At 51.2% G+C, this 23,744-nt stretch overlaps 1 protein-coding gene across 1 annotated transcript in view; it reads right to left on the minus strand.

The window, feature by feature from the left end:
* Positions 1–235: 235 nt before the first annotated feature.
* Positions 236–23,744, minus strand: part of PPP2R1A (protein phosphatase 2 scaffold subunit Aalpha) — a 40,837-nt gene continuing 17,328 nt past the window's right edge. The window contains exons 3-15 of the mRNA XM_059150666.1: positions 20,758–20,858; positions 16,280–16,512; positions 15,192–15,339; positions 14,923–15,078; positions 12,705–12,819; positions 12,526–12,596; positions 11,935–12,069; positions 5,815–5,988; positions 5,523–5,583; positions 4,733–4,887; positions 3,615–3,757; positions 881–972; positions 236–726 (exon numbers count right to left, since the gene is read on the minus strand). Of these exons, the coding sequence (XP_059006649.1) occupies positions 710–726; positions 881–972; positions 3,615–3,757; positions 4,733–4,887; positions 5,523–5,583; positions 5,815–5,988; positions 11,935–12,069; positions 12,526–12,596; positions 12,705–12,819; positions 14,923–15,078; positions 15,192–15,339; positions 16,280–16,512; positions 20,758–20,858 (1,601 nt within the window). The 3' untranslated portion in view covers positions 236–709. The remainder of the gene's footprint in view (positions 727–880; positions 973–3,614; positions 3,758–4,732; positions 4,888–5,522; positions 5,584–5,814; positions 5,989–11,934; positions 12,070–12,525; positions 12,597–12,704; positions 12,820–14,922; positions 15,079–15,191; positions 15,340–16,279; positions 16,513–20,757; positions 20,859–23,744) is intronic.

The raw sequence follows: 23,744 nt of genomic DNA on the forward strand, positions 1-23,744 counted from the left end.
AACCTACTCAAGGTCACACAGCCTTTAACTAACAGAACGAGGATCTGGATCCTGGCAGTCTCGCTCCAAGGCACCTGCCCTGAACCACCACACACTCGACTGATGTCTGTGAAACTAAGCTGCACCAAAGGACTCTCCTGGCCAGAAACTGCATGGACCCGCTATCCTGGAGGCCAGCTATACTCCTGGTATGGCACCCCTCCTCCACGCTATTGACTAAAACCAGAGCACCAGCTATTTCTAGACCTTTATTTCTCTGTGAAAAGGGAAAACAGGAATAAAATAAAAACGGCACAGTTGACACACACACACAAAAAAAACCACTGAGGGAGAGGGGAAGAGGAGGGAGGAAGGGAGAAAGGAGGTGGAGAAGTAGATGGGGGAGGGGGTCCCCATTACAGCAGCAGGAACCAGTGACCTGGGATGCTCACATCTCTCCCCTGCAGACAAAAGTGGCCCCTTCCTCCCAGGGTCACTGCCCTGTTCCACCTTGTGCTCCCCCAAGCCTCTTGGGAGATGGATTCCCAGGTGAGAAGTCGGATTCCCAGGCTGGGGAGAGGAGGAACCGTGCTGAGGGAAGGGGCCTGGGGTTAGACCATGCACAGGGAGTGACAGCCAAAGTCCCCCCACTGTCTCCCTGAGGGAGGGATCTGGGTGGGGGAGGAGGGTGGGTGGACACCAGAGGCCGGCGTTGGCTCCTCTTCCAGCATCAGGCGAGAGACAGAACTGGGGGAACAGGAACAGGCGGGAGTCAGAACCACAGCTAGCCCTCTGCCCACAAGTGCTCCTGCATATCCCCCTCCCAGGAGCTGCTGTTCTCAGGCCTAGGCCGATCCTTGCAGACCACCCTCCCAGTGGGGTCTCCGAGTTCATGCCTTACCAGTCAGAGCTTCCTGGGCAAAGTATTTGACATCCACGTCCTGGTCCTGGGTCAGCTTCTCTAGGATGGGCTTGACTTCGCTCTGCAGTGTGCTGGAAGGAGAAAGGGAAGGCAAAGAAAGGGATGAGCCAAGCTGGGAGGTGCATGCGAGGCAGGCAGGGGGCTCCTGGGCAAGAAGGGGTCCACATACACAGATGGCGTGTGAGCCCAGAGATGAAGTTAATTTGCAGGCTGGAAACAGAATAGAATAGATAAAGGGAGGTCAGCCAGTATGGGAGAATGGGGTACAGCATAACAGAATCCAAAAGTCTCTGAGGCTCAGCAAACAGATGTCTTTACTTATTGTATTTCCTGAGGCCTACTCTGCATTGGGTATGAGTAGAGTGGCAAACCCAACACCTGATTCTTGCTCATGGAGAGCTTGGGCTAGGAGAAAGACACAGACCAAACTGACCCTAAGTAACAGAGAAGTCTCAAGGGCCAAAGGAGAAGTGCTTGGCCTGAAGGGAGCCAAGGGGGTTATCTGCTCTCAAGTAAGGAGCCCTAGGAAATCTACCCACACTGAAAGTTGGCTGTTGGGGGAAATGAAGACATGTCCCCTTCCAGTTAACAATCTGTTCCTCCACCCCACAAAACTACCATTCTTAACTTTTACCATTTAGATCTGTTATGCCTGTTTCTGAGCTTGATATAAATGGAATCACGGACCCTGCTTTCCTGGGTCTGGCTTCGCACCGGACACGAGGTTGGTGAGAATCATCTGTGTTGTGAAGCAGAGCAAGTCTTCATCACTGAACAGTCTTCCACTGCAGGAACAAACCCGTGTGTCCACTGCACCGTGGACAGGCACTTGGGCTGTCTCTAGCTCACGGCTAGTATGAAGAAAGCTACCACAACCGTACTGGAAATAATTTTGCTAGAAATAAGCACTCACTTCCCCTGGATATACGCCCAGGAATGGACATGCTGTGCCGGCTCACAGCACACATACCCTTAGCTTCTCTAGATTCTACCAGTTTTCAGAGTGACGGCACCCATTTCCCACCTGGAGCTCCACCTGTGTATGAGAACTCCAGACATTCTACCAGCACCAAATGACCCTGAGTTTTTTAAGGTTAGCCATTCTGGGGGTATCCTTTTCTCTTTTAAACATTTATTTGAGACAGAGAGAGCGAGGGAGAGTGCAAGTGGGGGGTGGTGGTGGCAGGGAGAGAGAAGCAGTCTCCCTGCTGAGGCTCTCAATCCCAAGACCCCAGGATCACGACCTGAGCACAAAGCAGACGCTTAACCAACTGAGCCACCCAGGTACCCAATGGGGTATCTTTTCATTTACAACGTCCCAATGGCTGATGACGCCGAGCATCGTGCCACATGCATACTGGCTACAGGAGATCTTCTTTTGCAAGTGCCTGTTACAGCTGGATTCTGCCCATCTCTTTTTTTGGGCATTTGTCTTACTGATCGGTGGGAAAGTACTCTGGATGAGTCAGTCCTTGGTCAGAAATACAGATTACAAATACGTCCTCCCCACCAGAGTCTCACCATTTTACTCTCATAATGTTCACTCAAGGTGAACTCATCAGCCTTTCCCCTGGGGAGCTATTTAACAGATCTGAGCAATTAAACAAATCTTTGTAAGTCTTAAGAGTTTGTCCTGTTTTCTTCCAGAATCTTTTTTTATTTTTCTATTCTGGCTGTTATCTCTAATTCACTTGGACAGAGAAGTGAGTGGTTCCCAATCACACCCCACCAGCACACCTAACTGACCCAGCTGTCTATGAAAATACCTGCATTTCCCCCCAGAGCTGCAGGAGCACCTAGTGCCCTTACTGTTATGTACACACGGGTCTGTTTCTGTGTCCTTGACTCTGTTTTATTGGGCTATATTACTGTGCCAACACCTTACTTTTTAATTACTGTGGTGTCATTAAGTCTTGGTATCTGGTAGAAGTCTTCCAACTTTTTTCTTTCTTAGGACCACATTTCCTACACCAGATCTTTTCATTTCCGTCTTCATTTTGGAGTTAAGCGGTCAATTTTTCAATAAGGAATCTGCTAAGACTGAGATTAGACTGAATCCATACTTAAATTTGGGGAACATCCCACCCATAAATGTTAAGTAGATCTTTAATTTCTCAAAGCAATGTTTCATAGTTTTCACTAAAGATGGTATACATCTTTCATTAAATTTATTCCTCAGTATTTGACGATTTTGGTGCAGTAATAAATTATGTACACACATATACAAAAATAATTAATTTCTATTTCTTAATTTTATTTTCTTTCTTTTTTGAAAGATTTTATTTATTTGACATGGAGAGAGACAGTGAGAGAGGGAACACAAGCAGGGTGAGTGTCAGAGGGAGAAGCAGGCTCCCCACTGAGCAGGGAGCCCAATGTGGGGCTTGTTCCCAGGACCCTGGGATCATGACCTGAGCTGAAGGCAGACAACTGAGCCATCCAGGCGCTCCTGCTAATTTCATTTTCTAACGTGTTGCTACCAGTACACAGAACTGCCCCCACTCTCCCCTCCTACTATGAGACAGGCCTTGAGAATTCTCATTCCACATTTGAAGAAACTAAGACTTTGGGAAGGTGAAGAGATAGGCCAAGCTCACACAGCAAGCCAAGAGCCACACTCGGTCTCAAACCCTAGACTCCCAACTTCAAAGATCAAATATTAAGATGCCTAGAATCAGCCCTACCAGTGTGTGAAGAAGGATCCAAGCCTCACCTGTTGTCCAAGATAGGCCCTATCTTCTGTAGGGACTTGGCCACGTTGAAGCGGACATTGGCGACAGGGTCCCCAGCCATACGCAGGACTGTAGGCAGCATGTGCTTGGTGGTGATGTCCTGCCCACAGACCTCAGACAGCACCTGGGGGTGGTGTGTGACAGAGGGGTGATTATACAAAGTTCATGGCTAACTCTCACTTCCCCCTTCCTCTGACCAGGCCTCCTCAGAGATGACTAGGCCTGAAGGTGACACTGAGCAATATGTAGAAGTCTAAGCCCAGGGTGACGTGACCACCCCAGGGCCAGCTGATTCTCCTGAACGACCATCTCCAACGCCCTCCTAATGCCCTAATACCACTATCTCCCTGTCCTAGAAACCCCCAGCCCAGACTGTCCTGGTCCCATTTCCCCATCCTCAGAATTCTCTTTAACTTCTGGGGATGCGCTTGAATCCCAACCCTTGGGATGCCTTTCTTAGTGTGATGGTCTCCAGGGGGCAGTGTGGGAAGACATCATCAGAACACTCAGTTCTATTTATGTTTTTAAATTCTATCTTTTACTTTCTAGTTCCGTGTATGGTTTACTTAAATGAACAGAAAGGAGTCCTTGCTCCATATAAGATAACTGCTCTAAGCCCTTTGCCTGGATGGCCAGATTACTCTTCGCAACCTCCTGAGTAAGGTACTGTGGTTACCAGCATGAGTGCTCTACTGGTTAAGACAACTAAAGCACTGAACAGTTAGGAAATGTCCTAAGGTCCCTGACTAATACACGTTAGAGCTAGAATTAAAGAGAAAGTCTGACTCTAGAGCCTGCACACAAAACCAACTACCGCAAACAAATACACACATACACTTTCTGGAGGAAAGGGATGCTTGGAAAGGTCTGGCAGTCACTGTCCAGCAGGTCAAGCCTCCCTAGTCCTGGGGTTCCCACCCACCATGCAGGTCCCTACCCTGTGGCCTAGAGTTCCCCAGAGACTCCTCTCTCCCATGCTCAAACCTCACCATGTCCCCACTCCCAAGCCAGACGTCTTCCTCAGGACCCCCTCCCATCTCTCCTCTCCCAGGTACTCCCAGTTCCCTGCTCAGGCCAGCAGGCAGGCGGGGGTGCTCACATTGATGCAGAAGAGTGTTGTCATGCGGTGCAGGTAGTTGGGGTCCCCAGACATGGCTAAGACCTTGGGGATTATAGTGGCATGGGCCCACTCCTTCCCAAATTTCTCGACCAGCTTCTTCAGGTTGCTGGTGGCCGCCTCACGGATGGCATAGACTGCAAAAGAGGAGGGATTCAGGAGGTGGAGGGCTGAGCAGGCAGGGACTAGCAGTCACTTGCGGACCCAGGCACTAGGCTGCAGGTGAACCAAAGGGTTCACTAAGTGCTACAGGTAGGCTACTTTACCAAGGGCTCCAAGACACAGGTTTTTCGATTGGTCTTCTTTTATAGATGGGCATACTGCAGCTCCCAGAAGCGATTTGCCCAAGCAAATCATTCAGTAATTAATACTTGGAAGGGTACAATACAGACAAATGTTAACTTTAATTTTCACCTGTCGGTGAAAGCAGTGAGTAGTTCTCACAATGGCCCTAAAAGACTGAGAAGCCCTCTATCTCAGAAAGGAGAAAGGAATGTGCCTGAGCTTCCACAGCCAGGGGGCAGGATTCCAGCCCAGGTCATCTGCCCGGTGGCCCTCACCCCTCTCTCCACTGTACCAGGCCATCCCTAGGTGATCTGCTCTGGCCCCCTCCCATCCTGTACCTCTCCAGGATTCTAAAAAGCAGAGGAGTTGATCCACATAAGCAGCATCTGGCCTGGGAGAGTGACTCCACACCCCTCCCGACCCCGGCCAATGTCCATCTATCCTTCCTAGAGCACCAACATCCTCCCCCATCCCGCTGGAGACTCACCATGATCCACAAGCCAGGCCATGCACAAGGAGTTGAGCTTCTCATCAAAGAACTCCACCCCCTGCAGGAGAAAATAAGGTTAACCAGCAACACTCCAGGGAAACACCCACCCAAACACACCAGTATTTCGCAGCTTCACCTGGGGGACTCCTCTCCCTCTTTTCTCTTTTTTTCTTTTTTAGCTAAAGTCTACTCACCTTTACAGGCTCATGCCTCTTCCTCCTATTCCCCAGACAGCCTGACAGGCCCCAGTGACACTGTCAGAGCCCTGACCCCCGGCCACCGCACTCACCAGCTGTCCGGCCAGCAGGGGCATGTACTCAATGATGGCCAGCCGCACTCGCCACTTGGCATCTTCAGCCAGCTCCACAATGGCCGGCAGCAGGGACTGGGACAGCTGTCGGATGCCGATCACCTCATTCACGCAGTCCAGGTTGGAGATGATGTTCAGCCGCACCTCCGGGCACTGAGGAGAAGACAGGGGTCTGAGAAGATGCACCTGGCCCAAAACAGGGCTGAGACAGTCACGCCGCATCAACTCTGCAGGAGCTACACTTCCGGAGGGCCTGCTACTGCCCTGGCCAGCTCCACCGGAGCAAGCAACATAGGTTATTACGGGAGGCAGCTCTTCGCATCTCCCCAGAGAGCACAGACATGTTCAGTCGTTTCGAAGGACCTGTGGGAATCACTGCAGAAACACGGCGCTCTGGAAAAAAGAGACGTGGTAACATTCCCACTCTGCTGCGTGCCAGCTGGGAGCCCATCCGCAAGGGATAGCACACCCCTGGCCATTCACCTGTGACAGGGAAGCACTCATCCAGCCTCTCGAGGGTCATTAAAGTGCCTGCTGGGGTCTGATCCCCAAGGGGCCTGATGTGTGGGAGCCCGTTAGCATCATGTCTGTGACTTCTCTTCTCCCTGCTAGTCTCTGAGCTCTTTAAGGAGCACATGTCACATCCTCATGTCCCCATGGGACAGTATCTGGCCCACAGCAGGTGCTCAGCACATTTCTTCTTCTTCTCCTTTTTAAAAATATTTTACTTATTTGGCAGAGAGAGACACAGCAAGGGAGGGAACACAAGCAGAGGGAGTGGGAGAGGGAGAAGCAGGGAGCCCGATGCAGGGCTTGATCCCAGGACCCTGGGATCATGATCTGAGCCAAAGGCAGATGCTTAACGCCTGCCTGAGCCACCCAGGTGCCCTGTCAACACATTTCTGCTGAAAGAATGCACAAAGGAATAAGGAAGTACTTCTGAGTCGCCAGCTGACTACCAGTATCATGAGCACTGACTTACTGTCATGTATACACATACATGTATGTTACTATACACGTATACACATGTATACACATATGTACCCCTACTTCCATAAAGCATGTGAACAACTTGTAAGAAAAGGCACATAAACATAATGAGTTCTTGTTAATCATAACAGAAGCCCTACTAGATCCTTGTCTTAAATGACATACTCGTAGATGGCAGACATCACAGGTAGTTCTAGCTTTAACCAAGTGAGAAACCAATCGCTGAACCAAGTAAACAAGTGTACTTTGCAATAAAGGGTTAACTCAGCAGGTCCAGGTTGCTCAAATTAGACACATTCCAAACAAGGGTTGGGCTTTTCCAGCTTCTAGGAGATCTCTAAGCCCCTGGTATATCCTGTCTGATGACAGTACCTTTGTGGTTACCTGGGAGACATGGGCTGTGCCAGACACTTCGCTAACAACCTGACGTGACTTAGTAAGAACCGTAAGAATCGAGCTATCAACCTGACCTCTGGAGGGCAGGCAGACAGTCTACCTGGCTAACTAACATGGCTCCAATCCATGGGTGTGTAACCAACCCCCAGTAAAATCCCTGGAAACCAAGGCACAGCTGGCAATTCTCTGTGGGTGCTGTCACATGTCATCCATGGGACTGCCCGGAAGAGGACACCTGGAAGTTCACCCCGAGTCTCCCCTGTGTAACTCTCCCTCACTGACTTTAACCTGTCCTTTGACTGTGACCAACAGCAACCCCATGTATAACAGCTTTCCCGAGAGGGCTGTTCTAGCACATCACTGAACCTGAGCACAGAGGTGGGAACGCAGATGCAGAAAGCAGCGAAGAGAAAGGCAACTGCTGAGAGGACAAGAGGGGCTTGGCTGGCATCTCTCTAGCAAAATCCCCAGAGTCCCGATGACGAGAGCCTCTTTCCTTCAGCAAACACAGTAAGGCTTTCATTTAGGAACAGAAGACAGACAACTGCCTGCTGTAGTCCAATGGCTGAAGAAGAACTCTGAGAACCAATACCATTTCCCTCCCTACATAGTATCAATTTCTTTCCAGAGCCAAGGATACTGAGGGAGGGAGGAACTCTCCCAGTACTGACCATCCTGCTGGTTTCCTTTTCCTGTGACAGTTGCTTTAAATCTTACAGAGTGTATTTAAGCATTTGTGAAACATTGATTACATAAATTAAATCAACTCATGTAAATGACTGAACCTTAAGTCAACTTTTCTTTCTCTAAGAGACAGAGTTGGGGGGGTGTTGGTGGAGGAGGCAGGAGGAGGGAGAGAACCTTAAGCCGGCTCCACACTCTGCATGGAGCCTGATGTGGGGCTCAGGGCTTGATCTCACAACCCTGAGATCATGACCTAAGCCATTCTGACCTAAGCCAAAATCAAGAGTCAGATGCTTAACCAATCGAGCCACTTTTTTTTTTTCTAAAACGAACAAAAAGTGTCCATCTGCACTCCTCCCAAGAAGGGGGGCAGGCCCCAGAACCCTTCGTTCTTTCTACCTTGTTTGGCCTGTTGCAAGGGGTCCCCTGTTAGACCATCAACCCCATTTGCCTAGCTGAAGCTCTGCATACAGTAGGCACTCACTCAGTGTTGGAGCAGGGTATCAACTCCTTCAAGGAGGGGCAGGGGGACCCCGCAGGCATGGGGCGTGCAGTCCTCAGTCCCCACTCAGCCTGGCCCCGTACTCTGGCATCTTGGTGACTGACTGCCAGCAAGATGGGGGTCAGGCTGGGGAGACCCTCTCCTGGAGTGTTAGCCCCTAAATTCCTTTTTGAATCCAAGACGAGATGCAGACCGAAAAAAACGAAAACCTTTAAACACTTTCCAAAAGTGATTCCTTAAACCATACAAACCCCCAGAGAGGCTGCCTTGGACTAGTGCATGGGAGCCCGGAAGCGGAACTGACCCTACGGGGCTCCACTGTCCGGCGTGGGCCAATGTGCCTCTCAACATTGCTTTTCTTAAAGGGACATTGTGCCCAATGTTTATAAAAGCCCGAACTGTCATAATGTTAAGAGTCTGTACCTATTCCTTCTTTTCCTAAGAAACATTTCTGGAGTGGGAACAGCCCCACCTGCCACCCTATCATGTGTCAGAATCAACTCTACAAGAATGTAAGGAAGACAATCCAAGTCAACTCGGCGGGCCAAGATGCGGTCAGAGTCCAGGCTGGCAAGTGTGAGGAGAGAGCCTTGCCTTATCGCTCACTTGGTATGAAGGCATCTGCAACACCCAATATAAACAGGGAAATTTCTTTTTTGAATAAACTGAAAATTAACCGGATTGAGGTCTCATTTGAATAAAAAACATATGAAACGCACATAAAACCACTGCAATGGGTTTTTTGGACTGTGTGAAGACCCACATGCTGTGTCTGGCCTGTTTTCAAATACGATGAAGAATTAAGGGAGTCAGCATCTGTCCAGGGCTGTGAGTGGAAATGTCCTGACGGTGAAGGAGCTTCTTTCCCTCCCCTAAAGGTTAGCCAGACAGAATCCTTAAGGTGGAAACTACTACACGTACTCACATGGGAGTCTCCTCTCTGGAGACAGGAAGAAACGGGCACCCAACAAAGCACCACCTGACTGAGTATGGGCTCTGCAGCCGCCCAGGAGCCAAACCAAGCCTCCTGTGTCAACCAGCTTATCTCCCCCAGCTGCCAGGTTACTCCCTGGTATGGAGCATCAGAAAGCCCAGAGGAGGAACTCTGGACCACAGTCGAAGAGAAACCCTTGCTGGGGCATCTGAAAGGTCAGCCAGAGACCAAAGGAGGAGAAGCCTTTCTCAAGTGAGGGTTTTCCCACAAACCACTACTTATCCTCAGAAAGGGCAGAAAACTATTTCCTTGTTGAAACTATTCTGGTCCTAAAACAACAACAAAACATTGAAATGAGACAATAAACCAAGTGAGCAAGGGTGTAGTGAAGGGTTAACTCAGCAGGCCTAGACTGTCCGAAACCTTCGCTTTTCAAAGACAGGGTTAGAGCTCCTGTGAGGTCACCTCTGAGGCCCTGGTGCAAAGGGCACAGTGTCTTGAACACATGAGAAGAGAAAGCACAAGTCAGCACCTTACACCATGTAACTTCAGGCATACCCAGAAAAAGGCCTTTTTATTTGGGTAAGCGTATAAACCTTAATAAATAGAAAAAATGAAGTTTACAGATTTAAACCTGAAATCTCAAATACAAGCCAGATGACTAACTCACACCAAGAAAACTGTGATTTTTTTTTTCTTTTTCTTTTCTTCTTTGCAAGAGAAGCTGTGCTGGGATAGACCACGGCTGTGGGAGTATGACTGCCACACAGCACTTGCTAACAGTGAAACCGGCGCCAAAACCGGCTCTGGCTCTGGCGCTGTTCTAGCACATGGGGGCATACCTTCACACTCGAGCTCAGTGTGGATCTCTCCTTGAAGCAAAATGCTCCCCCAGATGCTGGTGATGGGTTAAAAGGACACAAAATCCAATTCGAGGGACTCTCACTAGCTAAGCTGTCCCCATTGTATTCACCTAAGCATGAGAAGTGAATACAAATGATAGCTACAAAAAGCATGCTTATTAAAGAAAACATGTGTGAAGCACCTTACTTGGGCTATAAAATTTAAGTCATTATAAAAATTATAAAATTTATTATTTATATATATAATGGTTTAAACTGTAACAACAACAAAACTGATACAAATAAATGACCAAAAGTAAGATTACTAAGCTTTTCTTTAAAAGGCACACTATCTTCAATATAAGAAACCATGGTCTGTAATTTTGGGGCTGAGAGATTATCCCCTCATAGTAGAATTTATTTATTTATAAAGATTTTATTTATTTATTTGACAGAGAGAGATCACAAGTAGGCAGAGGCAGGCAGAGAGAGAGAGGAGGAAGCAGGCTCCCTGCCAAGCAGAGAGCCTGATGCGGGACTCAATCCCAGGACCCTAAGATCATGACCTGAGCCAAAGGCAGAGGCTTAACCTACTGAGCCACGCAGACGCCCTCATAGCAAAATTTAAAAACATGACATTTGGGGGGCAGCGGCAGAGGACTCAAAGCTGATGTGATTTCCTAGCACTGGGTGTGTTAGGCGGGGCAGGGCGTGGGGAGAGCAGGGAGGCAGGGAGACTGAGGCCTTTGGCAGCATGGAAGTTACAGACCAGCAAACTGTCCCACCATCTGCCTGGTCGCCACCATGACATAAACCAGGAGCCTGCAAACCACCCCCCTGCACAAGGTCCTGTCTACATCTCTGCAGCCATACCTCTCCCACCAGTTTGGTCTCCCTGCACCTCTTCTGGCCTCTTTACTGCTTTCTTTCTTTGAAAGTACCCTCAGCATTTCTTTCTAACATCCAGATCTGTTCCAGGGCCTCTAGCTCCCCACTGTTCAAGTCCAGACTCCTTCCTTGGCTGTCACCCCATGACCCGTCCAGCCTTCACCCAGCACAGGTTCATCTTCTGTACTCCAGGCCAACTGAACAGCAAGGAATGGTCACATGACTGGCACCAGCCAATAGGGTGTGTGGGGTGGGAACAGGGTGATGGGTGCTCTCTTTTGCATCTTGCCCTTCTGAGGACCACACCTCCTGCTGTCTAATACCTTCTGCCTCCATGCTGGCTGGGGGTGGTGAAAATCAGAACAGCTGTCTCAGACTCAGAGAGCGCAGAGGTCAGCAGGGCTAACCCTCAGTGTAGGCCCACCTAGCTCTGAACCTCTGTGAGAAAAATACTTACATCAGCCACTATACTTTGGGGTCTACATTACAGCATCTCTGCCTAAATCCTAAAAGACACAAACATATCACAGCATCTGTGTGATCATGGAATCATGGAACTGGCCATCTGTCTCTCTCCACTGTCAGTCAGTCTATGAATGTCTCGGAGGAAGTGCAACCGTCTTAGGGTGTTTGGCATCCCTAACACCCAGAAAAAGCAGCAGCAGAGAGCAAGGGCATGCACAATCATTGTCTAATAAGTGAATGAGTGAACGCACAGGCCATGGTGCCCACCAGTATTCAACTCATTTGGGGCCTGCGCTGTCTGTTCAGATTCTAGGAGACTCCTGGCCAATCTGGGAAAGAGGCTGACCCAACCCGTCACCTCTGGCCACCCAGAGCTCAGAGCCTTCACACACTCTTACCTCATCCTTCAGCTGAGCCAGGAAGAGGGGCAAGAGGTGCTCAATGGTGTTGTCTTTGCCCAGGATCGGGGAGAGGCCCATGATGACTGAAGCCAGGGCCGATTTAACGTGTTGGTTGGCATCTGACACCAGCTCCTGGGAGGGAGAAGGAAGGGGGAGCCACAGGGTCAGGATGAGCCCTACAGCAGCAAGTAACCAGGCAGACACCCGCCCACCTCCTACAAGGCCTGAACCCTGGCCTGCTTTTGCCCTTCTCCCTCACGGAGCAGTGATGGTTTAGGGTACAAAGGTACAAGGCAGCTCCTTACCTGTCCCACCTGCTTTGAGCTCCATGAGCCCTGCTCCGGGAAGCCTCCCACCCTTAGGCCAAAGCTTTTGGAACTTTTGAGGGGAAGTACTCCCACCCCAAGCTCAGGCCCAAACCTCAGATTCTGCCTGCCCTCAAGGACCCCACCTGCTTCCCAATCCAAGACTGCCAGGTCCTAGAAGACTGGGGACTGTCTGCCTCTGAATGTCTATAAAGCCCAATGTCCACCCCTCCTCTTCAGCAGGCCAAGATCTGCCCTATTCCTCCCACCAAACTCCTGTTACCTTGATGCAGGGTAAGATCTGGGTCATGATCACATTCTCCCGACAGTCAGCAGAGAGATTTTCACAGAATTCTGTGGGAGGGAGAAAGGAGAGAGAGGAAAGTGAGACCTGTTGTCCTGATTCTGCGTCAGGCCCTCGGATGCCCTCCCGTTTGCTGTGTTCTGGTCGCCAGCACCAACCTTTGACCTTGTGGGAGGCTGCGGCCCTCACCTCGGCCTCACAGTCTTTCATCAGGTTCTGGAAGGCGGGCACCAGGTCTGTCTTGGTGATCTCAGGCCCCACTGCTTTCTGGAGCTGCAGACAGAAAGCAGGGCGAGTGAGAGGGCTGGGCACTACTCTCTCTGGGTGAATGAGAGCAGAATCACAGTTAAAGGCACCAGAACTGGGGTTAAGAAGAACGTGGCCCTTGGGATCACTACTGAGATCTACTCCCAGCACCACAGGGTGAGCCCAGGCAAGTCTCCAAACCTCTCTGAGCCTGGTTCCTCAAAAGCAAAATGACGGCCACGAGAGTACCTACTGCACCGTGCTGTCCTCTGCGTTAACGGCAGTAACAGGTCTCCTTACTGTTCAGGCTACTTGGAGGGATTTTCTGTTATCTGATCCGAAAACATTCTAGTGATATGGCTCCTCCTTTCTCATTTATAGTCTTCTGTATTTTCCAAATTGGTTACCCGACCCCGAATTACTTTCGTAATGAAATTAAACATATCATGACTGAGGGGGAAGGCGGCATGCCAGGGAAGGCTCCTGAAGACCTAGCAGGGAGCAGGATAGCTCATGACTAAGAAGGCAACAAACAAAAACTCTGAAGGGCCCAATGCTGCCCCTTAGACAGACCACAGAGTATCTCCTGGGCACGGAGCAGCTTGAATCTAAAATCCCTGCCTTCACTGAGCTTTTATCTAAAACCCAGTGTGATCCAGTCCACGCTGTCCAGAGGCCAAGGACGGAAGCACCGTCTTTAACCATGGTGCCGAGCCTCCGGGGAGCGGCCGCGCTGTGCTAACATTCTCACAGGGAACATGGACGGTCTGGGAAATGCTATCCCAAGGCTCCGAGTCCTTCCAGCAAACACCACGGAAATAAGCACACTCACAGGAACAGGGAGCCATAGGGTTGAAGAGCACCCAAGCCTCAAGCCCGGTGCCTCTCTCCAGCCCTCTCTCACATGGGGCCCCAAGGGCAAGTCTGGAATGTTCTTACTCGCACTGGCTCTGGACTCCCAGAGCTCCATGGACATGCTGTCCTTTTGCTGGAACACAGTCCTATCCCCACTCTCAGCTGCCCATCTTCTAGAACCAGTGGCAGCCCCACCTCCTCTTCTTAATGCCCCATGCAGGGCTGTCGGCTTTGGTGCTGACAGCTTCCCTCTCTCTCAACGGACCCTCCTGCTGTTCAGGCTGCCTGCTCCCTGGAGGCTGGGAATGTGCTGAATTCGCTGGATCCCCAGCACCCCTAAAAAGGCGGGTGTGCAACAAACACGATGGTAGCATAAGCAAACGTGGTCTCTGTGAGCAAGCACTGTCTAGGATCTTATCTTGTCCCTGTTCTGCCTGCCTGGTGGGTGTCATTCTGACCAGTTCTGAACTGTGCTACGGGCTGAACTACTGTGCCTCCAAAATTCCTTTGCTGCAGGCCCAACCCCTCAGTACCTCAGAAAGGGACTGCACTTGAAGACAGGGTTTTAAAAGAGGTCATTAAGGTGGCCCTCATCCAAAAAGACTGGAATCCTTTTGCGGGGGCAGGAGGGGATTAGGACACAGGCATGCACAGAGGGGAGACCATGTGAAGATAAGGGAAAAGACCAACTAGAAACCAAGAAAAGAAGCCTCAGAGGGGCGCCTGGGTGGCTTAGTCAGTTAAGTGGCAGACTCATGATCTCAGGATCCTGGGATCAAACCCTTCGGTGGACTCTCTGCTCAGTGCAGTCTACTTGTCCCTCTCCCTCTGTTCCTCCTCTCTCTCTCAACAAACAAGTAAGTAAGTAAAATCTTAAAAAAAATTAGAAGTCTTGGAATAACCTCCAGAACAGCGAGGGAATGAAGTACCCCCAGGCTGTGGCACTTTGTCATGGCAGTCCCAAAACTAATAAGGCTATGCCCTCCCTTTTGTGAAAGAGATAGTCTGATTAGGGCAAGAGCACACCCATACCAGCCTTCTCTGCTCTGGGACTCTCCACAGAACCTGAACTTGGCTTCAGAACCCTTCCTAACACAGCACCTCAGTTGCGACAGTTACTCAACCAGGGCTGCCACTATGAAGCGAGATGCAGCCAGATGATCGGAGAGCTTACTGCTCAAGCACCCAGTGATTTGTTGGATTTAACCAAAAACCCGATTTCTACGTGTGGCCCCTCTGAGGGCCTCAGCTCTGTGAGTTATCAACAGCCCCCACCTCTGTGAACTTGTCGGCCACCATGTATCGGACGCGCCAGGACTTGTCCTCAGCAGCCTGGCGCAGGGTAGGCATCACCAGGGCCTCCAGATCCTCCTGGGGCAGTAGCTGGGCGATGTTCACACATGCCTCCACTGCCAACAGCCGCACCGAGTCCTGGGGAGACAATCAGAGCAGAGTGAGGGCAGCATGGGATTCCCTCTGAGACACAGGGTCTGCCAGGGGAAGGGGATGGAGGAGGGGCTTGGGGCTTGGGGAGCAGAGCCCACCTGCTCGTCAGAGGCCAGGTTGGAGAACATGGGGATGATCTCACTCTTGACATTGTCCAGCTCCAGCACCTTGGCGAACTCCCCCAGCTTGGAGGCTGCGGCCCGCCGCACCATGGGGGTATCATCTGAGCACAGGTTCCGGAAGTACCTGGGGGTTGGAAGTGGGACTCAGGAGGAGGAAGGCCTAGCTAGGAGCCCACAGCAGCACGCAGAGGCAGAGAGGAGAAAGCACAGACTTTGCAGTCACGCAAGTTCTGGCTTTGCCTGAGTGACTCCGCACAAGCCATGAGCCCTCTGAGTCTTCCCAGGCCTATAAAATGGAGCTGAGAGTGATCGTTCCCACCGCACAGGGTCCTGATGAGGTTTAAATGAGATACGGTGTGTGAAAGAGCAGCCAGTCCACACATAGTGAGTCCTACTGAATGGCAGGTGCAGGATCTATCAGTCTGACCGAATCAAGTGGCTGAGCTAAGATGCTGCTTGGGGCCCCTCAAAGGTTTTACTTTTCAGGAGCATGGGGGACGCACGTGCGCACACAGACCTCTAAGCACATGTGGGCAGCTGAGCACCAGTGTTCCGTCATGTGCTTGAGCTCAGGGCCCGGACTTGCTGCTCAACAGTCCCAGGAGCTGGTGAGTGAACAAAGTCCAGAGGGAAGGGAAGAAACGCATACTACTGGGAAATTTTAACCCAGTTAGAAGCACTTCCACTCACTGTTCCTGGAGAGGAGTCTGACATACAAGGAATTCTCTGGGGCAGCAAGCCCAAGGGGAGGAGGGGGGCGGTGGTGGACAAACTGAGCCAGCGTATTTGTGAGGTTTCTGGCTGCGGCAGGCCCGAGATGGCACCACCCCTCACAGGCCAAGCACTTTTACGAGCCAGATCTGTTCTGAGCGCTATGTGTGCACTCACTCTTGTATATCCTCACAAAGCCCGATGGGAGGAAGGAGCGATCGTTTCTCCATTCCCTAAATGAGCAAGAGGTCATGTCTGGACCAGGCCTGGGACCTGAGAGGCTTGAGCGGGTGGGGAGGAGTGGGGGCTGAGCCTGAGAGAAGGGTCCAAGCAGAGGGGAGGCTGGGACTCACTGCCGAAGTTCTGCCTTGACGGCGCTGGACACGCGGGGGTAGCAGACAGAGAAGAGGCCACAAGCCGAGGTGCGGGAGGTGAACCAGTCGCCGCCCGCCAACCGCTTCACCAGTGGCACGAAGTGGGCCTCGAGGTCCGAGGGTGAGTGCTCGTGCGAGATGGCCCGCAAGGACTCCACCGCCTTATCCCGCACCACCGTCTCCTCCACTGTGGCCAGCGACTCCAGGGGTGGCTGAGGCACAGAGCACAAGGTCACTGCAGGTCACCTCCCCACTGCCCCAGCCTCGAGCCCCACCCCGTGCCCCTCATAACTCATCTCCTGAGAAACCTTCCTTGACCTCCCCATCCCCACCTTCACCCAGCAGACCTTCTTGCAGAGCCCAGAAAACCTCATATAGACACCCTTGAAGGAGCTCACAGTCCTATGTATCACTTTCTAGCAGAGCCACAGCTGTCACCGGCACCTCACAGCACATGGAAAATCGTGGCTGTTGACTGGAACATCTATTCGGTGGGTGTCCTAAGCAGGGTCACTGTGTCACACAACTTGGGACTGGAGGGCAGGGTGAAGCGAGGAACAGGAAACAATGCTGATGCTATGAAGCAGGTCCTGTGACGGTCTTCATTTTACAGAAGAGGAAACTGAGGCAGACAGTCAAATAACTTGACCACGCTAGTGTTAGCTAGTGCTAGACAGGATCCAAACCAGGCCACCGGGTTCCCGAGCTTGCAAAAGGACATGGCTGTGATGACAGGCGACTGCCCCAGGAGCTCACGGCACGTGACTGGCAAACCTGTGGCTTGGGACTTCGAGGCCTGAAGGGGTCGTGCTCCTTTAGGGACATCTAACTCGCTCATCACAATGTCCTCAGAGCCCAGCAGAGCATCTCAGACAGGGTGGAAACTCAGCAATTACTGACTGAATAAGGGGAGGCTAACGTGATTCTAGTCTGTTCAAATAAAGGTGTGGAGACCTGCAGTCCAAAGTCCAGTATGGCCTGACAGGTGTGGGAGGCAGGAAGAAACCACACATGGAAATGCCTCCAGGGCTCCAGCAGAATGGAGCAAGGAGCAAAGGTGGTGGGTGGGGACAATGGAAAGAGGCAGCAACTGTGGCAGGTAGCTTAGGAAAGGCAGCTGCTTCCTAACTCCATCAACTGCCACAAGAAAACAGAGCTGGTAGAAGCAATCAGTTTTCCAAAAGCAGCCAAAGGGGCCAGGTGTGCATCTCACTGAACACACGCCACACCATGGATGAACACTGAGGATATTATGCCGAGTGAAATAAGGCAGTCAGAAAAGGCCACATGTTGTAGGATTCCTTTATATGAGGATCCCAGAGTAACCAGATTCGTAGATGCAGAGAGCAGAATGGTGGGCCCCACGAGCCGAGGAGCATGGGCTCCGGGCAGTTGTGGTTAATGGAGACAATTTCCGTCTGGGACAATGACAGCTGGTGGGGGTGGCTGCACCACAATGTGAACAGACTTAACGTTACAGAACTGTGGCATTAACTTAAAAATGGTTGTATATTTAATCACAATGAAAATAAAAAATCCCATTTGCAAAAGACTGACAATGATTCAAGAGGAAAATGTGACACTATGCCAGCCCAGGGGTTGCTCGTATGTGGCCTCTACCCTAAAGCCATGCCACCGCAGGGTTTCTGGTTCTGGACCGGCTCATGGAGTGTGGCTGAAGATGGTGTCACTGGGCTACAACAGTGACCACTTTCCTCTTTGTTCCTGGTTTTCCTGCTTTCCACGCTGGGAGGTGGGAGAGAGGTACTCGATCAGTACTCGCCATTTACCTGTTCCACTTAGAGTAACCAGTCCTAACAAAGACCTGGGGACCAAGGCCACGTAGCACTTACGTCACGCCACAGTGCCTGCTGGGATCCTGCAGGTGCTGCTGCAGGGCCTCGCACAGTGATGTCTGTGATCCCCCAGGAGGCCTAGCTCAGCATAGAGCACAGAATCAGACCCTCCCGGGTGGGGCCTGGGAAGGTGCAGGTTTAGGAAGCTCCAAGGGATGCTTTCCCACAGTGGAAAGCCATGCTGTGGGGCCTCTATAAGAAGGAGCGAGGGCAAGTTCCTAATACCAGAGAACATGCAGGGGAGGGGAGACGTGCGAACTTCCAAAAGTCATTGTATTTTCAGGAGAGGCTCCAGAGTTTGCAGCACATTTCCAAAGGGATCCAGGACTCCAAAACGGTTAAGAGCTGCAGATACAGAACAGATCCTTGTGCAATCCTACAGGTCCCTGTGAAATTAATTCCAATTCATCTCTACAGAGAAGGAGGGCTGGGATTGGCTGTGACATGCCCCTGGGTTCCCAAGGCCCTTGGCTGGTACTCATGTCGGCGAAATGAACAAGCTGCCCAACAGCCATCTTCCACTTCTCTTTGTCAAAATCCAGATCCACTGCCACCTCCTCCTGGAAGCCTTCATTGACAGCTCCCCCTTTCCACCTGAAACAGGTTAGGTGCCTCCTCCAGGTTCTAATGTCCCCCAACTTCCCTCCTGTCCAGCTCCAATCAGCCAGTAGAGCCCCTGGCAGGGCAGGAGAGAAGAGTGGCAGTGGTTAAGAGGCAGGGGCCTGGGTTCGAATCCTGACTCTGTCTCTTCCCAGCTTAGGCAATTCACCTAATCCAGACCTCAAGCCTCAATCCTCATCTGTGAACTGGGGCTAGGGGACAAGACAGGTGACTGTGCAGAAGGCACCTGCAGGCACCAAGGAGCACCAGCATTCGGACCTGACTGGCTTCCGGGTTTCCAGCACTCCCTTACAGGGCCCTTAGAATGTGTCTGCCAGCTCATGTGACCATCATGAGTATCGGTCCCAGACAACATGTGACTTCCCCCCCAAATAAGTGTGGGATAACCCAAACCGGGTAAGGGAAGGATTCCAGGGTTCCTGTCCTGCTCCCCTACAAGTCTGAGTCCTACACCATCTGAGGGCCCTGGAACCCTTTGCTGAAGCTACAGCATCTGTGTTTTCTGCTCCCAAGTCCTCTGAGATGCTGCTGAAAACTACAAATTTGCTCGTCAGTAAAACTGAGAAATTCCAGGGCTTGCAGAAAGTTCCATGAAGCTCAAGGGACCCCTTTTTCAGGCTGGCCCCCAGACCTCATCATGTTCCTCATGTTAAGCAATCCTAATCTGGGGGCACCTGGGTGGCTCAGTGGGTTAAAGCCTCTGCCTTCAGCTCGGGTCAGATCCCAGGGTCCTGGGATCGAGCCCCACATCAGGCTCACTGCCCAGCGGGGAGCCTGCTTTCTCCTCTCTCTCCCTGCCTACCTCTCTGACTAGTTGCGATCTCTGTCTATCAAATAAATAAATAAAATCTTAAAAAAAAAAAAAAGCAACCCTAATCTGTGTAAATATAAGAAATTATCTCATTTGCATACCAATGTCTGCATGTACATACAACACAAATTATACACATACACACAGATGAAAGCTCACAGACCAAAATTTAATGACAATTATCCAATATCTTCAGAAATAACACTGCTTAAAAGAAAAGTTCCCGTATCTTTTCAAACCCCAAATCCCCCCAATTTTAAGAAGTGCCATGATTTTATACACCACTAAAAGAAGGCGGCTGCTAACAAAAATTGTTAAGACATCATTAAGCGCAAATGCCAAATATAAAACTGTGTCTTTAGAAAGCATGACACAGGGGCTCTGAAGAACAACAAAAACCAAGGGACTCAGGAACCCAAGGCTCCCCGTTCCTGGACGGCAGGACAGGAGTCTTGCCCTGGTGACAACGGAGTCCTCCGTGCTCTTCTCACAAAGAGAAATTACTATTATTATCTGACCCATTTCTGTGTCCCCAGCTGTCACCAAGCACATGGGTGCACAGGCAGGCACCTGGAATCACAGCTTTGCTATTTATTACCTGTGAGCCCTTGGCCAAGTCGCTTAACCTCTCTCAAGTGCGCTCAGTGGCTCATCTACAAAAGGGAAACGTCCCTACCCCAGAGAGTGGACATAACCTCACAACGTATGGCATAATGATCCTGGTGGCTAACACCTGATAGTCCTTACCATGTACCAAGTGCCATGCCAAGGGCTTAAATCAATTAAAAAGATAGATCTTAATGACTCCCATTTTATAGATGAGGAAAGTATAACACAGAGGTTAAGTAACTCTTCCAAGTCACACAGCAAAAAAGTGACAGAACTCGAACTGCCTCCAAGCCCAAAGCCCTCTAAGGACAGGTCCAGGCAGGGCTTGAAACCAGTCAGGCAAGTGTTCAGCTAACAGGAAGGTATACAAGTGCGTTTTGGGTATTGCTATATGAAATGCCACTACCAATCTGCTGGATTCAGGGAATGTCTGGGCTTGCCTGTTCCTTGAACGTGACCCCCCAGCTTCTCTTGCATTCTTCCTGCCCTGCTCCTAGCAGGGCCATGGGTCTGACCTGCCTGGAAAGGGGAAAGGGGATGCCCCCGCCCCCCAGACTCACCAGCAGGCAGTGCACGTACTCGGGGCCTCCCACCAGTGTGGTGAAGGTTCCCAGCTGTTCCGCCAGGGCCAAGAGCACCTCATCCTCATCGTAGATGGTATCTGTGGAACCAAGACAGACTCTGTTACAGTCCCACCCCAAGTCTGACCCCAGCCCCCGGGTGACCCAAGGTGGGAAGAAGCAGGCTCCATTTGGCTTCCTCCAACCACAGCCCTCAGGCTCCCCACTCCCACCCGGGCTGGTGCAGAGATCAGGGTGCAGGCCTGGGTCGGAGGACAGCACCAAAGCCCCTCTTCTGCCCTTCACTAGGTGAGGAACACTGGAGAAGTGAGACCAGTCTGCAAACCCATCTCTGAGCCTGGAGTTGGTGCTAATGTCCCTCTCAGGAGAGGGAGAGTGAGGAGCAAACCAGACCATGCATACGAGCACAGAGCCGGTCAACGGGGGCTCTTCACTGTGGTCCAGCCTCTACCCTCAGCACCACCTTCTCTGCCAAGAACTCAACTTTCTCTTCAGCCCGAGAAGTTTTTCTCCATCCTTCAAGACTCAGTTCAGGTTTCCTGACCAGACCAGACCAGAGCAAGTCCCTTCTCTACGCTCCCCTCAACCCTAAGCTACCTTTACCACCATCCTTATCTTAGGTGCCCAGGACTGGCTCCTTTCTGTGCCCCCGTTTCTACCAGAAATGAGCACAGCAGGAGCTCAGTCCTGGTGCTGGAAGAACGGATGACTGGGGAAAGCCAGAGCTGCTGGGTCCTAATGCTCAAACCAAAGGCCCTTCTCAACACCTGACCAGTATGGCAGAAGACGCTTCCAGTAGGAACTGCTGACCTCTGTGGCAGAAGATACTAACATCCTGGCATCTGCACTGGCATTTCAACTCTGAGCTTATGTCAAGCCTATGGCAGCCCCGCCAGACACCTCCAGGCTCCCTTGCAGCTGGCACAACATGGGGCCTGCTCTGGCCAGCGGGGTTGAGAAGTGGTAGGTGCAGGCTCTGGGTCACTTTGCCACCATGCGCTCTGCTCATGAGGCTGTCCTCCCCCTCCTTACCCCGTGGGGGGCTCTCTGCTCTACTGCTGGCTGGGTGTGAGGCCATTCACTTCACCTGAGTCTGTTTTCTCACCCCACATCCTGAGAGAGCTGTGTGAGCCCAAAGTGAAGTGATGTTTTCTGTGAGGAGCTCAGTGTGGGGCCTGGCCCAAGTCAGTGCTTCAAAGAACGCAGGCCAGTGTGGCTCCGGGCCTACCAGGCCTTTGGGTCCTTCCCAGCCTGTTTCCCTGGCCTTCTCTAAACACCCTATCCATTTTCTCAAGCTCCCAGAGACCTCAGCTTGTGGATGGCCTCACTTGTATTCAACTCAGCCCTCAGTCCAGACTCCTTGGCCAAGCCGTGTTCCTGAAAGCCAAATGCATGGAATCTGCTAGCACCTATTTTCATGGTCCACCCCTATAGAACCGCCTTCTCAGCCTCCCCAGCCTCCTGACCTCAAAGGCTTAGGGCTGCCTCCTCCCCACCTCTCTGATGCAGACCTGTCCACCTTCCACCTCAGTGTCACTCTGATGACCACCATCTCTTGCCTGGTGACTACAACTGCTCTCTAACTGGTTTTCCTGCTTCTGCCCTGGCCCCCAAACCACCCAGCCTCCTTCCAGAACACCGAGTGATCCTTTAAATCATGACACTCCCCTACTTCAATCTCCCAGTGGTTTCTAAAAACCATGAATTAAACTCTAGACTCCACGTACCATGAGCCCACGTGATGTGGCCACTGTACCAACCTCCAACTCACATCTTCCCACCAACACTGTGCCCATTCCATGCCCGCCTCTTCCTGCAGCTGGAACATTCTTCCCCCAAAGTCCTACAGGGTAGGACCCCCAGGAAGACCTGCCCTGACCCCACTGGAATATCGCTTAACCTTATTTCCACCTTGTGTCTCTCCCCACCTTAGCACTACTTATTCCCCTGACTGGAACAGAAGCTCCATGAAGACAGAACTTCGACTTATTCTCCTCACAGCACACAGTAGATGTTTATGAAACGTGCCCACAAACGGTCACCTTCCAAGTATTTTCTAACCGTGCTGTGCAACAGCTTAAATGAACCCAGATCTTTTAAACAGAAAACACTCTTTCCTGAACTTGGAAGAAATGCCACGGCCACAACAAAAGGCAGTATCAAGCTACTCTCCGCCTCAGGGAACCTCTACTCGTACACCTTCCCAACAAAACCACACAGTGTGTTTAAGGCAAATCTGGGATTTCTGAGGACACTTTTCACTGGTGTTTGCCCGGGTATAAGTCTTCAAACAGCAGGTGACTTTTCAGCCATGGGCACACACAGGTGACCTGACTCACCTGGGAACCCATCCACATCTCACTATGGCCGAAGAAACTACCAACACTTGTTTCTAACCCAGCGTGGCATCACATGGTGACTTCCTCCTCATAACACTGACTATGAATGTTCTATAGGTTTGAGCTCAGAGAGGGCTTTCAGCCTGTTCTGAAACAGCAGCACCTTTTCTGAAAGACGCAGTGCTATCTACCATCTGCTGTTTTGAACATTTTGCAGTGGGTGAAGCCCAAAGGACAGAAAATCTGCCACCACTTAACGAAAGCAGCCCAGAGAAATCTGTCTTGAACGCCTGACTCCTCTTCTATCTCGTGGCTTGTGCAGTTCCTCTCACTTGCATTACTGTGATGTCACCTGTGGCTCTGATGTAATAAAAATGACACGTATGTTAGATTTACTGAATCTTGGGGCTCCCGGGTGGCTCAGCTGGTTAAGTGTCTGCCTTCAGCTCAGATCATGATCCTAGGGTATTGGGATTGAGTCCTACATCAGGCTCCCTGCTCAGCGGGGAGCCTGCTTCTCCCTCTGCCTGACGCCCTCCCTTGCCCCACGCTTGTGCTCGCTCTCTCGCGTATCTTCTCTTCCCCCACCTCTGTCAAATAAATACATCTTTAAAAAATTCACTGAAT

Source organism: Mustela lutreola, chromosome 16 (genome assembly GCF_030435805.1).
Source record: "Mustela lutreola isolate mMusLut2 chromosome 16, mMusLut2.pri, whole genome shotgun sequence".
NCBI classification, from domain to species: Eukaryota; Metazoa; Chordata; class Mammalia; order Carnivora; family Mustelidae; genus Mustela; species Mustela lutreola.